This window comes from Perognathus longimembris, chromosome 23 (genome assembly GCF_023159225.1).
Source record: "Perognathus longimembris pacificus isolate PPM17 chromosome 23, ASM2315922v1, whole genome shotgun sequence".
Classification (NCBI taxonomy): Eukaryota; Metazoa; Chordata; class Mammalia; order Rodentia; family Heteromyidae; genus Perognathus; species Perognathus longimembris.
The window spans coordinates 16,324,929-16,339,217 of NC_063183.1; the positions used below are offsets into that span (position 1 = coordinate 16,324,929).

Genomic DNA, 14,289 nt, shown 5'->3' on the forward strand with positions numbered 1-14,289 from the left:
CGTGGCCCTCAGACCCGAGGCAGAGTGTCAGAACTGGCTGAGCCCACCAGCCCTGTAGGCATAAGCTGCCCAGTAGATGCTGCTATGGGTTTGGGTTAGTGAGCCTTGCTTGCTGTGTCTCAGTTTCCCCATGTGGAGAATGAGGATAGTGATAGGTTCCACCTGCCAGGTGCTGGGATGGATGCACACTGAGCAGCCCACCCTCCCTGCCATCTTCCCACAGGAGCCTGGACGTGTGGATCGGATTTTCCTCTGTGGAGGGGGCAGAGGCAGGCTCAGAGCCCCAGGGCGAGGCCTTCAGCCTAGAGAGCTGCCAGAACTGGCTTCCAGGAGAGCCACACCCGGCCACCGCCCAGCACTGTGTGCGGCTGGGGCCTGCTGGGCAGTGCAACACAGACCTGTGCTCTGCGCCCCACAGCTATGTCTGTGAACTGCGGCCTGGAGGTGTGCGGGCAGCCAGGGCCACTGGTGCTGCTTCTCCCCGCATTTGTCCTTTGATGCTCAGTGTTGGCTCTTATTCCTGGGATGAGGCTGTACTAGGAAAAACAAAACAAACAAAAACAGCAGATGGAGGGATCTGGAGGGGGGCAGCTGCTGCTGGCTCAGTGCTGGGTCGGGGCCCGCCCTGGACATTCCCCGCTGTCCCTTTGGTCTGGCACTGGCGCCTTATTGCATACTCACCACCTCCAGGCCCCGTGTGGGATGCTGAGAACTTCCTCGAGGGAGTGCCTGGTGGGGGCCTGCAGGGACCCCTGAGGCCACTGGCACAGCAGGAGGCCCTCCTAGCCCCTCAGCAGCCCTTGGAGGTAGGCCAGCCCTCTCTGAACTAGGAACTCCTGTGCCTCCAGAGGCCTTGCTTTACCCAGATGCTGTCTCTTTGAAAGTCACGTTGGGGACTGGGGTGTGGCTCAATGGTAAGAGCACCTGCTTAGCATGTGCCAGGGCCTGGCACTGGGGGGAAAAGGCTCTCAGTAACTCCCGCCTATAAATAGCTTCTCAGGAGGCCAAGGATTGAGGTTCAAAGTCAGCCCAAGCAGGAAAAGTCCATGAGACTCTTATCTGCACTTAACCACCAAAAAGCCATAAATGAGCAAAAAAGCTAAGGGGTAGTACCTAGGCCCTGAGTTCAAGCTCTAGTACTAGCATTAAAAGAAAAAAAGAATATTGGTTTGGTTAGCAGGGGCTTCTTAAAGTTGTTTGTGCCCAATGAAGACAGTTTAAAAATTCCGTGGAGCACAGATATGAGAGGCATCTAAGCCTTGAATCCCCCTTCCCAGGGCCCTCTGTGCTCCTGAGCCTCTGCTCTGCGTGCATTATAAAAACCTCCTAGGATCCTACTGCTTATAGATGGTTTGGATCAGATTTTTTTTATTTCCCAAGTGACATGATGTGAAGCTTGGGGGCTTCCTGTAGGTAGACTCCCAAGTGGGCAGTCCAGGCCCTGGAGGGGAGTCTCTGATGCTGAGGCAGCCCCCTCCCCACTAGGTCATGCTGTTGCCTGTCCTGGGCCGTGAAGCCTTTCTCACCGCAGCAGAATTTGGGATCCAGGAGCTTGGGAGGCCTGCACAGCTGCGGCTGCAGGTGTACCGGCCCTCTAGAGGGGCAGGTAGGTCTCTCTGAAGGTGATAGGAATTGGGGGCTAAAGGGGGCTTTGCCTCATGAAGACAGAATCAGGTCTTCAGAGGTGCCAGCTCTTATTCTGTGTGTCAGGGATAGAGTGGGTAGGGTGATCTAGGGGCAGGGGAGTGTTGGTGTGGGCTGGGGCTCTACCTGGCCAAGATTGGTCTTAAGGTGAGGATGAGGAGCTGGGACACTCCTAACTGGCCTACTACTGGGTCAGGCCCCAAATACCCTTCCTGTCTTTGTAGTAGCCCCAGAAAGTAGCAGTGAGCCTGAAAACATGACTGAGTCAGGCCCCAGCTGCATGATGGAGGAGCACTGGTGTCCTGGAGCCAATGTCTGTGTGCCACTGGATGACCCCTGCCACCCTCAGGCCCCTGCCAATGGGTCCATGTTAGGATCCAGGCTCCCCGGGGCCACCTATGCACTGTGGAGGGAGTTCTTGTTCTCCGTGTCTGCAGGTCCCCCTACGCACTATTCGGTATGTGCCTCTAATCTAGGTTTATCTCCCTCTGATTAGCTCCCTGGGCCATTTCCTCTTATCACCCCATGGTCCTGGTCTTCCACCAGACAATGTAAACCCCATCCCTGCCCCCCTGCCCTCCTCCAGCCTGAGCGTCCTCCCCCATCTCTCCATGTGAAGGACAGCTGGCTTCTTCATGTCCTTCAAGCTTTCCCATCTAGGGCAGCCCCCACTGTGTTCTCTTCCTTGCATGTCTCCTTTTCCAGTGCTGGCCTGTTTGTCATGCCATGAGCGCCTGGGGAGTGGGGACTCCATGAAGCCACCAGGGAACCCTGACTTCCCACCCTTGCCCAGTGGTTTTTACCCAGGGGTTCTTATAGGCTCTTACCATGGGGGTGTGATGGAGACCTCTCTCTTCTTCTATAGGTCACCTTCCATGACCAGGATATCCTGGTGCTCCCTGGTGACCTCATTGGCTTGCAACATGATGCTGGCCCAGGTGCCCTGCTGCAGTGTCCCTTGGGATCCAGCCATCACGGCCTTGAGGTTGTATACCTCTCCACCAATGCTTCCGTTTGGCTGGCCCACCTGCCTGCCCAGATGGAGGGGGCTCGGACTGGCCCTGCCTGTGCCCTGCAACTGCTCTTAGCCACAGAGAAGCTTACCACACTGCTGGGCCTAAGGCCCAATCCTGGGCTGCGGCATCCTGGGCGCTATGAGGTTCAAGCCACAGTGGGCAACAGTGTGTCCAGTCACAATTTGTCCTGCAACTTCAGTGTCATCTCGCCACTGACGGGGCTGCGTGTCACCTACCCTACCCTCCTTGATGGCCACCTCTATGTACCAACCAATGGCTCAGTCTTGGTGCTTCAGGTGGATTCTGGTGCCAGTGCCACAGCCATGGCTAGCTGGCCTGGTGGCAACGTTAGCGCACCCTTCGAGGCTGCCTGTCCCACTGCGGGGGACACCCTCAAACCTGACTGCACAGGAGAGGCCAATCGCACCTGGTTCTCAGTGCTGGCCCTGCCCCCACTCAGCAAGGGAGAGCACACAGTGGAGCTTGTAGCCCAGAACCATGACAGCCGTGCCAACCTCAGTGTGAGGGTGACAGCTGAGGAGCCTATCCGCGGCCTCCGAGCCATGCCCAGCCCTGAGGCCCGGGTGCTTCAGGGTGTCCTGGTGGTGAGTGTGCCCCCCACGCGGTGTGCATGGGTGGGCACAGGCAGGGTGGCTTTGCAAGAGGAAGCCACACAGATGTTTCTTGAGAGGTTCAGTATGGTTTCTGGCATGTCCTGTCAGGGCCCTGCAGGTGACGTAGCAACTTTGTCAGATGACATCAGTCAGTATCTAAGAGACTACCTTCCCAGATGGCACTGAGTCTCCACCTGAGGGATCTGTGGAGCCTGGGATGGGAGTTGGGGAGCACTCCAGAGGCAGATGGGCTCTTTCTGGGCCTAGGCCTACTTTGCAGAGGCGGAAAGTGAGGCACAGAGAGGCCAAGGCCATATGACAAAGTGGGAAGCTGGCTTTGACCAGGGTCTTTGGTACCTAAGCACATGCTTGTGCTATAGAATATGTCTCCTGAGCCAAGCTGGGCCTGGCACCTCTGTGCCCTTCCCTACATAGAATGATTTGTCATGGTTTAGCTAGTGGCCCCTTTGTCCCCTCTGAGTTCTTCAGTAGCCCTGAAGGAGGCAGGTCTAGTTAGGCAGATCAAGGCTGAGGGCAAAGCCAGCCTCAGGCTAGGGCAGAGTCACAGCTTGGGCCCACGCAATGTCTATCCACAGAGGTACAGCCCCATGGTAGAGTCTGGCTCAGACGTGGTCTTCCGGTGGACCATCGATGACAAGCAGTCCCTGACGTTCCACAACGTCGTCTTCAATGTCATCTACCAGAGTGCCGACATCTTCAAGCTCTCAGTAGGCTGGGGACAGGCAGAGGTCTGGGGATCCTGGGATATGTGGGTGCTCACCATTGCCTTTTGTTCTGCTTTGCTTTGCCCTCGAGGACCCTGCTGCGGCTGTGGGTGAGTGTGGGAAGGCCGTGCGAGTCAGGGCTCTGGGCTTTCTGCTCATTGGTCTGTCCTTGTGGTCACCCCTGAGCCCCATGCCCACTGAGCCCTGCCTTCCCAGCTGACAGCCTCTAATCATGTGAGCAATGTCACCGTGAACTACAACGTCTCTGTGGAGCGGATGAACAGGATGCGAGGTCTTCGAGTGTCTGCGGTGCCAGCCGTGCTGTCCCTCAATGTCACGTTGGAGCTGATGGCCAGTGTGTTGGTGGACTCGGCTGTGGAGGTGGCCTTTCTGTGAGTGCCCTTGGGCCTGGAGGGAGGTATCGCTGGCCAGCTGGGCAGAGCTGGGGTGGGGGCTGGAATTCCAGCTTTGGCCAGGGGTTCCTGGATGAGAATTTGAGAGTGCTTTTTTTTTTTTTTTTTAAAGTTTTAGCAAGGATTTATTTTAGCACAACAAGTTCAAAAGGGAGAAATAGGAAAGACTGGGAGAGCAGCTTTCTGGGTCCCAGTTTCCTCTCCTCTAAGGGGCTGCTGAACAGGGATCCTAGGGATCTTGGATGGTGTGTGGCGGGGCAGAGACACTGCTCTAGTCAAGCCAGACCATACCTCAAAGGAACATCCGCATGAGGAGCTGCAGTTGGGACTCACAGGCACCCCCCTGTATGAGCAGCCAGCCCTGGCCACCTGCCCCTCCCTGACCCACTGACTACCTGCCCACTGCCTGGCAGGTGGATCTTTGGGGATGGTGAGCAGGTGCTTGGCCAGTTCAAGCCTCCATACGGCGAGTCCTTCCAGGCCCCGGACCCCACAGTGGCCCAGGTGCTGGTGGAGCACAATGCCACACACACCTATGCCAGCCCAGGTGAGCAGCTGGCCCTCTACTGGGGATGACACTCCCTGGGGGAGCCCTCATTACCCTACCCTGATTGACCCCGCCTGCATTGCTACTGAGGCCTTTATTCAGTTGAAGAGGTATGTGGAGGTGATGGACAGCAACCCAATTTGAATTTTCCAGAAATTGGATACTTAAGTCTTTTGCACTTTGCCACTTTTTGGCAGCAAGGAGTCAACATTTAAAATTCTAGCAGCCTCATGCAGTGCTGTCTCCCTGCTTTGTGCTTGCTTTCTCTGTAACCTCCATGCAGCCAGGCTCAGAAATACCCTGTCCCCTCTCATCATGGCCTGGGCTGGCTCAGAGGGCATGGCTGGGTGCTGGGTGGGCATTCTGTGAGCAGGACGTTCCACTCGGGCCTGTCCACAGGTGAGTACAACCTGACCGTCCTCGCATCCAACACCTACGAGAACCTGACCCAGCAAGTGCCTGTGAGTGTGCGCCCAATGCTGCCCAGCGTGGCCGTGGGAGTGAGCCACAGCGTGCTGGTGGCAGGCCAATCTGTCACCTTCTTCCCGCACCCGCGGCCCTCATCTGGTGGCATCCTGTATATGTGGGACTTTGGGGATGGCTCCCCTCGCCTGGTGCAGAGCCAGCCAGTCGTGAACCACACCTACCTCATCACCGGCACCTACCGCGTCAGCCTGGAGGTGAACAATACAGTGAGCAGTGTGGAGGCACACACCGACGTCCGCGTCTTCCAGGAGCTGTGTGACCTGAGCGTGCGCCTGAGCCCAGCGGTGGAGCAGGGAGCCCCTCTGGTGGTCCATGCCTCTGTAGAGACGGGTGACAACATCACATGGACGTTTGACATGGGGGATGGTACTGTATTCACAGGCCCTGAGCCCACAGTGCAGCATGTGTACTTACGGGCTCAAAACTATACAGTGACAGTGGTTGCAGCCAGTCCTGCAGGCCAGCTGACCCAGAACCTGCATGTGCGGGTCTTTGTCCTGGAGGTGCTGCGCATTGAGCCTTCCACCTGCATCCCTGTCCAGCCTGAAGCCCGTCTCATAGCCCACGTCACCGGGGACCCTGCCCACTACCTCTTTGACTGGACTTTTGGGGATGGCTCCTCTAACATAACCGTCCAGGGGCACCCGATGGTTGCACATAACTTCACGCGGAGTGGCACGTTCCCCCTGGCACTGGTCCTGTCGAGCCACGTGAACAAGGCGCATTATTTCACCAGCATCTGTGTGGAGCCTGAGCTGGGCAACGTCACCTTGCAGCCCGAGAGGCAGTTTGTGCGTCTTGGGGATGCAGCCCGCTTGGAGGCCTGTGCCTGGCCCCCATTCCCATACCGCTACATCTGGGACTTTGGCATTGAGGGCGCCACCCTCACCCAAGCTGGGTCTCCAGAGGCTGTGTTCACCTACCGAGACCCCGGCTCCTATCTGGTGATGGTCACTGCCACTAACAACGTCTCTGCTGCCAATGCCTCAGCGTTGGTGGAAGTGCAGGAGCCGGCGGACATCACTGGCATCAGAGTCAACGGCTCCCATGTGCTAGAGATGTGGCAGCCCTACCTGTTCTCAGCTGTGGGCTGTGGGCGCCCTGCTACCTACTTGTGGGAGCTGGGGGATGGGGAGCAGCTCGAGGGCCCCGAGGTCACCCACACCTACAGCAGCATGGGTGACTTCACCATCACAGTGGCCAGCTGGAATGAAGTGAGCCGCAGTGAGGCCCAGCTCAATGTCACCGTGCAGCAGCGCATCGAGGGGCTCAGTGTCAACGCTAGCCGTACAGTGGTGCCCCTCAATGGCAGTGTGAGCTTCAGTACCTCGCTGGAGGCAGGCAGTGACATGCGCTACTCCTGGGTGCTCTGTGACCGCTGCACGCCCATCCCCGGGGGCCCCACCATCTCTTACACCTTCCGCTCCGTGGGGACCTTCAACATCATCGTCACTGCTGAGAACGAGGTGGGTGCTGCCCAGGACAGCATCTTCATCTATGTCCTCCAGCTCATTGAGGGGCTGCAGGTGGTAGGGGGTGGTGGGGGCTGCTGCTTCCCCACCAACCACACGCTGCAGCTGCAGGCTGCTGTCAGGGATGGCACCAACATCTCCTACAGCTGGACTGCACAGCGGGATGGCAGCCCAGCCCTGACTGGCAGCGGCAAGGCCTTCTCCCTCACTGTGCTTGAGGCTAGCACTTACCACATCCAGCTGCGGGCCACCAATATGCTGGGCAGTGCCTTCGCCAACCGCACCATAGACTTTGTGGAGCCCGTGGGGTGGATGGCCGTGACGGCCTCCCCCAACCCAGCTGCTGTCAATGCGAGTGTCGCTCTCCACGCTGAGCTGGCTGGTGGCAGTGGAGTTGTCTATATGTGGTCCGTGGAGAGAGGGCTGAGCTGGGAGACATTGAAGCCATCCACCTCTCATGCCTTTCCCATGGCTGGCCTGCACTTTGTCAGCGTCGTGGCTAGTAACCAGCTAGGCTCAGCCAATGCCACCATTGAGGTGGCTGTGCAGGTACCTGTGAGTGGCCTCAGCATCAGAGCTGATGAGCCGGACAGCAGCTTCGTGGCAGCTGGATCAACTATGTCCTTCTGGGGTCAGCTGGCAGCGGGCACTGATGTGAGCTGGTGCTGGTCTGTGCCAGGTGGTAGCAAGCACGGCCAGCGCATTGCCCTGGGCTTCCCAGACGCTGGCACCTTCTCTGTGCAGCTCAACGCCTCCAACGCCATCAGCTGGGCAGCAGCCGTGCACGTCCTCACGGTGGAGGAGCCCATTGCGGGCCTGGCGCTCTGGGCCAGCAGCAAGGTGGTGGCGCCCGGGCAGCTGGTGCACTTCCAGATCCTGCTGGCCACTGGCTCGGCTGTCAGCTTCCGCCTGCAGGCTGACGGGGCTGGCCCTGAGCTGCTCCCCAGCCCCCGCTTCTCCCATAGCTTCACCTGGGTTGGTGACCATGTGGTGAGCGTGCAGGCTGAGAACCATGTGAGCCGGGCCCAGGCCCAGGTTCGAATCCTGGTGCTGGAGGCCATTGGTGGGCTACAGGTACCCAACTGCTGCGAGCCCGGCATCGCTACAGGTACCGAGAAGAACTTCACAGCCCGGGTGCGACGGGGCTCCCGCGTAGCCTATGCCTGGTACTTCTCCTTGCAGAAGGTCCAGGGTGACTCGCTAGTCATTCTTTCTGGCCGTGATGTCACTTATACCCCGGTGGCCGCAGGCCTGCTAGAGATCCACGTGCGGGCCTTCAATGAGCTGGGCAGCGTGAACCTCACGCTGACCATGGAGGTCCAGGATGTCATCCAGTATGTGGCTCTCCAGAGTGGCCGCTGCTTCACTAACCGCTCGGCCCGATTCGAGGCTGCCACAAGTCCCAGCCCCCGGCGTGTGGCCTACCGCTGGGACTTTGGGGACGGGGCCCTGGTGCAGCACACAGAGGAGCCCTGGGCCGCCCACACGTACTTGCAGCCTGGGGACTACCGCGTGGAGGTGAATGCCACCAACCTGGTGAGCTTCTTCGTGGCACAGGCCACTGTGACTGTCCATGTGCTGGCCTGCAGGGAGCCCGAGGTGGACATGGCTCTGCCTCTGCAGGTGCTGATGCTCAGGTCGCAGCGCAACTACCTGGAGGCCCACGTGGACCTGCGTGACTGTGTCACCTACCAAACCCAGTACCGCTGGGAGGTGTACCGGTCTGCCAGCTGCCAGCGGCTGGGGCGCCTCACGCTCATGACCCTGCCTGGCGTGGATGTGAGCCGGCCTCAGCTGGTGGTGCCACGAATGGCGCTGCCTGTGGGCCACTACTGCTTTGTGTTTGTGGTGTCGTTTGGGGACACACCACTGGCACGGAGCATTCAGGCCAATGTGACTGTGGCTGCCGAGCGTCTGGTTCCAATCATCGAGGGTGGCTCGTACCGCGTGTGGTCTGACACCCAGGACCTCGTGCTGGATGGGAGAAAATCCTATGACCCTAACCTGGAGGATGGTGACCAGACGCCACTCAGCTTCCACTGGGCCTGCGTGGCCTCCACCCAGGTCAGCCCTGTCCCTGGCCGGGTCTTGGCCCCAGGGTGGCAGGAGGTCTAGAGCTATCCCCTGGTCAGGTTTTGCCTTGGACTGGAAAGGGCCTTACACCACTGTACTTCCCTCGTCTGTCTGCTACAGAGCGAGGCTGGCACGTGTACACTGAGCTTTGGACCCCGTGGGAGCAGCACTGTCACCATTCCCCGGGAGCGCCTGGGGGCAGGCGTGGAGTACACCTTCAGCCTCACTGTGTGGAAGGCGGGCTGGAAGGAGGAGTCTGCCAACCAGACGGTGCGTGCTGTGCCTGCCCACCCACCCCACTTCTGCCAGATGGTTTCTGGGCTGGGGTGCTCTGGGGGCTGTGAATTCGGTTCTCATGTGGTTCTGATCTTGATAGGAAATACCTGGCTCCCACATTCATTCAATCTGAAAAGAAGCAGGACAGTTCCTCAGGAACTCTAGGAGACTGCCACTGTCCTGGAGTGGCTGCCTCCGTGCATGAATTTAGGCCAGATCTTACCTTCATTCCCCTAGCCTGGGCCTGCTGCTGTGGAACAGGTCCTGCCAGTGTTGTGTGCTGGGCATGTGGTACCCAGCCACAGGGCCGTCCCTCTATAGCCAGGCCTTCCCCACCTGGCCTGCCTGCTCAGAGGAGTCACCCGGATCGTCCGTGCTCAGCAGATCTGCAGGGGGGAGGGGGGGCGGTGTGTGTGGCTGCTCAGTCAGGGCCATGGAAACTCCTGGGTGGGCTGTGCAGAGGACTTGCCTCCTCTTGCTTCCTTCCTGCATCCACCTCTGTGCCCACCTTTGTGGCCATGGGGCTGTAGACTGCGGGCAACTCAGCTGTTGGAGGACCAACTCCTTCCCATACTGGCATCCAAAAACCTGGGGCTTGGGGCTTGGAATGTGGCTTAGTGGTAGAGTGTTTGACTAGCATGCATGAAGCCTTGGGTTCGATTCCCCAGTACCACATAAACAGAAAAAGCCAGAAAAAAGCTCTGGCTCAAGTGGTACAGTGCTAGTCCTGAACAAAAGTTGCCCAAGAGGCCTTGCCCAAAGCTCGGCACACGGGAGTACAGAATCTCTTCCCTCAGGCAGGCAGGGATAAGCAGGGCCTCCCTGTAACCCTTCCCCTCCCCAGGTGCTGATCCGGAGTGGCCGGGTGCCCATCGTGTCCTTGGAGTGTGTGTCCTGCAAGGCACAGGCGGTGTATGAAGTGAGCCGCAGCTCCTATGTATACTTGGAGGGTCACTGTCAGAACTGCAGCGGTGGCTCCAAGCGTGGGGTGAGTGGCAGGCCAGGCGGGCTGGGCACGGGGCAGGGGGCTCGTGCGCACTGTCCCCTGTGCACACTGTCCCCCATGCACACTGTCCCATGTGCTCCCGTCCTCAGCGCTGGGCTGCACGCACCTTCAGCAATAAGACACTGGTGTTGGATGAGACAACCACGTCCACAGGCAGTGCAGGCATGCGGCTGGTGGTGCGGCGGGGCGTGCTGCGTGATGGTGAGGGCTACACCTTCACGCTCACCGTGCTGGACCGCACAGGGGAGGAAGAGGGCTGTGCCTCCATCCGCCTCTCGCCCAACCGCCCTCCGTTTGGTGGCTCCTGTCACCTCTCCCCACTGGAGGCCGTGCATGCCCTCACCACCAAGGTGCACTTCGAATGCACGGGTGAGTGGGGTCCTGGGGGGAGGCTGACGCGTGCGAGGTGCTGCTCTTGACGCCGTGTGTCTGCAGGTTGGCGAGACGCCGAGGACGCCAGTGCCCCCCTGGTGTATGCCCTGCTCCTTCGGCGCTGTCGCCGTGCGTACTGCGAGGACTTCTGTGTCTATAGAGGCAGCCTCCCTGCCTATGGGGCTGTCCTGCCTCCTGGCTTCAGGCCACACTTCGAGGTGGGCCTGGCTGTGGTTGTGCAAGACCAGCTGGGTGCTGCTGTGGTGGCACTCAACAGGTGAGCTGGGCCCTGGGAGGGGAGATGGCAGGCCTGCAGCCTGCTCACTGCCTCCCTCTATCGTGCAGGTCTCTCGCCATTATCCTACCAGAGCCCAACGGGAGCTCCACGGGCCTTGCTCCCTGGCTGCACAGCTTGACGGCCCGCGTGCTGCCTGGGCTGCTGAGGCAGGCTGACCCCCAGCACGTCATCGAGTACTCCCTGGCCCTCATCACTGTGCTCAATGAGGTCAGTAAGGGTGGACAGGGATCTCCAGCACAAAGGCCCCAGGGCACAAACATCCCTCATGTCTTTGGCACTCCCCAATGCCGCCTTTCCATAGCCTTGCTGTGCTGGAGGACGCAGGGCGTCCTGTGCATGCCCTGTTTTGCCTTTTAAGAAACAGCTCAGAGCTTCAAGTCCTGGCCCCTCGCAGCCAGCATAGGACCAGGCACGTACTATCCTCTGGGGAGCTGCCCACCCTGCCTGCTGACAGCTTCCCCTTTGCTCACTGCCCATCAGTATGAGCAGGCCCTGGATGTGGTGGCAGAGCCCGGTCATGAGCAGCAGATGCGAGCCCAGGTGCGCAAGAATATTACAGAGACACTGGTTTCTCTGCGGGCCAACACGGTGGACGACATCCAGCAGATCACAGCTGCGCTGGCGCAGTGCATGGTAGGACAGCCAGGCGCACTGCACCCTCCATGTCCCAGGCCCTATAGCTTTAACCAGGCCTTCAGGCCCAGAGTGTTTATCCTGACCTGTGCTAGTGCTCAAGAGCCCTGATGCTGCCCAGTGTTGGCCTATGACGCCCCCTCTGTGAGCCTGCAGGGTGGAAAGAGTGGCCCAGGCATATTGGGGTGGGGCAGGGGGTGTCAGACACAAAGATCCTGTCTCAGACCTCCTCTCGGACCTGTGGTCACACCCTGGAATCTGGTGTGGCCTTGTCCACGATGTGTCCATTGTCCCAAGTTCTTCCCTTGCCAGTAGAGGCTGACAAGTGATGGGCAACTGCCGTGTGCGGGGGGGAGGGGTTACTACGGAGGCCTCGTGAGCAGGAAGAAGCAGGGCCTTCGGGTGCAGGCGCTGTCCCCATGTGGCTCTTTGGCCTCCGTGGCTGTCAGTTGTGTGAAAAGACATCATTGAGCCCTGGGGAGCACCGTTATTCCCCTGGTACTGGGAGGAGCCACAGGGAGGCTCTCTGCCCAGCTGGATAGGTCTGGATGCTGTGCCTGGAATCATGCAGGTGTCTAGCAGGGAGCTCATGTGCCGCTCATGCCTGAAGAAGATGCTGCACAAGCTGGAGGAGATGATGCGCATCCTGCAGGCTGAGACCACCGAGGGCACTGTGACGCCCACCACCATTGCTGACAGCATCCTCAACATCACAGGTGGGCGTGCCCTCAGTTGGCCTCTCTTCTGGCTTCCCAGTGCATTACCACCTCACACGACCTCCGCCTCCTGTGCCCGTCTACAGGGGACCTCATCCACCTCGCCAGCTCAGATGTGCAGGGCCCGCAGCCCTCAGAACTGGGGGCAGAGCCGCCCTCACCCATGGTGGCATCCAAGGCTTACAACCTGTCCTCGGCGCTCATGTGCATCCTTATGCGCTCCCGGGTGCTCAACGAGGAGCCTCTGACCCTGTCGGGGGAGGAGATCGTGGCCCAGGGCAAGCGCTCTGACCCGCGGAGCCTGCTGTGCTACGGCAATGCGTCCCTGCCTGGTTGCCACTTCTCCATCCCTGAGGCCTTCAGTGGCGCCCTCTCCAACCTCAGCGATGTGGTGCAGCTAATCCTCCTCGTGGACTCCAACCCCTTCCCCTTTGGCTACATCAGCAACTACACGGTCTCCACCAAGGTGGCATCCATGGCGTTCCAGACGCAGGCTGGCACCCAGATCCCCATAGAGCGACTGGCCACAGAGCGGGCCATCACAGTCAAAGTGCCCAACAACTCAGACCAGGCTGCCCAGGCTATGCACACCCCGGCAGGCTCTGCCATTGTCCAGCCGCGGGCCTCGGTCAGTGCCGTGGTCACCCCAGACAACAGCAACCCTGAGGCCGGGCTGCACCTGCGGCTCACATACACAGTGCTCAATGGTGGGTGCCAAGTCTGGGCGCATAGACTGCCTGCCGTCTCCCAGCCCCTTCCCTGTGGGGGGAGGTCCCTGGTCACATCTGCCTCCTGCTGTGTGTGCTGCCCCAGACCCCTGGCAGAGAGCTGCTAGGGTTTCTTGATGGTGGCCAGCATCTGGGGGGGAATCTGACACCATGTGTTACCCCCAGAGCGCTACCTGTCTGAGGAGCCAGAGCCCTACCTGGCTGTGTACTTGCACTCAGCACCCCGGCCCAATGAATACAACTGCTCCGCAGACAGGAAGATCAGCCTAGAGGCACTCAGGGGTGCTGACCACAGGCTTTACACCTTCTTCATCCCCCCAGGGTGAGTGCCTGCCGAGGCCCAGGAGTGGACCTGGTGGGCTGTTTTGGCCACAGATATGTGGCTATAGGGAGCAATAATGGCTAGAGAGCTGGTCGGGCATAACAGCCAAGAGTAGAGCAGAGTACCCCTTAACTGGGACCCCTGAAGTCTGGCCCTGACCCTGCCCCTCCCTGGCAGGACCGGGGTCCCTGGAGGGAGCTACCACCTGAACCTGACCAGCCACTTCCACTGGTCACCACTGGAGGTGTCCGTGGGCCTGTACACGGCCCTGTGCCAGTACTTCAGCGAGGAGGAGATGATGTGGAGGACGGAGGGGCTTGTGCCGTTGGAGGAGACCTCGCCCAGCCAGGCTGTGTGCCTCACTCGCCACCTCACGGCTTTTGGGGCCAGCCTCTTTGTGCCCCCCAGCCGTGTCCACTTCATTTTCCCCGTGAGTGGTGCTCTGCTCCCCGCCCTCTCTGCTCCCCAGGTCTCAGGAGACTCCAGTTCTGGCCTTGGCAGGTGGTGCATGTGGCTGACCTGGGCCTGGTGATGTTCTCTTCCCAGGAGCCGTCGGCGGGCATGAACTACGTCGTCCTGTTGACATGTGTCGTGTGCCTGGTGACCTACGCCGCCATGGCCATGATCCTGCACAAGTTAGACCAGCTGGACGTCAGCCGGGTCCGCGCTATCCCATTCTGTGGGAAGGGGGGCCACTTCAAGTACGAGATCCTGGTCAAGACTGGCTGGGGCCGAGGCTCAGGTGAGTGGGGGGCAGCAGGAGGGGGGGTGAGGGGGACATGGAGGTCCACTCTGCCCTGGCACCTAGCTGCAGGTCTGGGCAGCTGCTGCTGCTGGTGCTGCTGGCCCATCTGGTCTTCTCTTTTGACTACCCATTTTTCTTTTTCTTTTTTTTTAAATTTTTATTGACAAGGTGATGTACAGAGGGGGTACACTTACATAATGAGA

General features: G+C 59.7%; 1 protein-coding gene across 7 annotated transcripts in view; it reads left to right on the forward strand.

Moving 5' to 3' along the window:
- Pkd1 (polycystin 1, transient receptor potential channel interacting) overlaps positions 1–14,289 on the forward strand; it is a 40,220-nt gene that overhangs the window by 14,998 nt on the left and 10,933 nt on the right. For 4 of the 7 annotated variants that reach the window (XR_007208811.1, XM_048332474.1, XM_048332476.1 and 1 more), the window contains exons 7-25: positions 224–806; positions 1,486–1,606; positions 1,869–2,101; positions 2,510–3,265; positions 3,871–4,002; positions 4,216–4,391; positions 4,826–4,959; positions 5,359–8,981; positions 9,111–9,260; positions 10,111–10,254; positions 10,362–10,641; positions 10,708–10,921; positions 10,990–11,149; positions 11,423–11,575; positions 12,147–12,291; positions 12,378–12,998; positions 13,185–13,341; positions 13,519–13,771; positions 13,888–14,083. Coding sequence is in view for 6 of the 7 variants with exons in the window: in XM_048332474.1 (XP_048188431.1) it covers positions 224–806; positions 1,486–1,606; positions 1,869–2,101; positions 2,510–3,265; positions 3,871–4,002; positions 4,216–4,391; positions 4,826–4,959; positions 5,359–8,981; positions 9,111–9,260; positions 10,111–10,254; positions 10,362–10,641; positions 10,708–10,921; positions 10,990–11,149; positions 11,423–11,575; positions 12,147–12,291; positions 12,378–12,998; positions 13,185–13,341; positions 13,519–13,771; positions 13,888–14,083 (8,231 nt within the window). In the remaining variant the exon portion in view is untranslated. The remainder of the gene's footprint in view (positions 1–223; positions 807–1,485; positions 1,607–1,868; positions 2,102–2,509; positions 3,266–3,870; positions 4,003–4,215; positions 4,392–4,825; positions 4,960–5,358; positions 8,982–9,110; positions 9,261–10,110; positions 10,255–10,361; positions 10,642–10,707; positions 10,922–10,989; positions 11,150–11,422; positions 11,576–12,146; positions 12,292–12,377; positions 12,999–13,184; positions 13,342–13,518; positions 13,772–13,887; positions 14,084–14,289) is intronic. The other 3 variants (XM_048332477.1, XM_048332478.1, XM_048332479.1) reach the window with 2 other exon arrangements.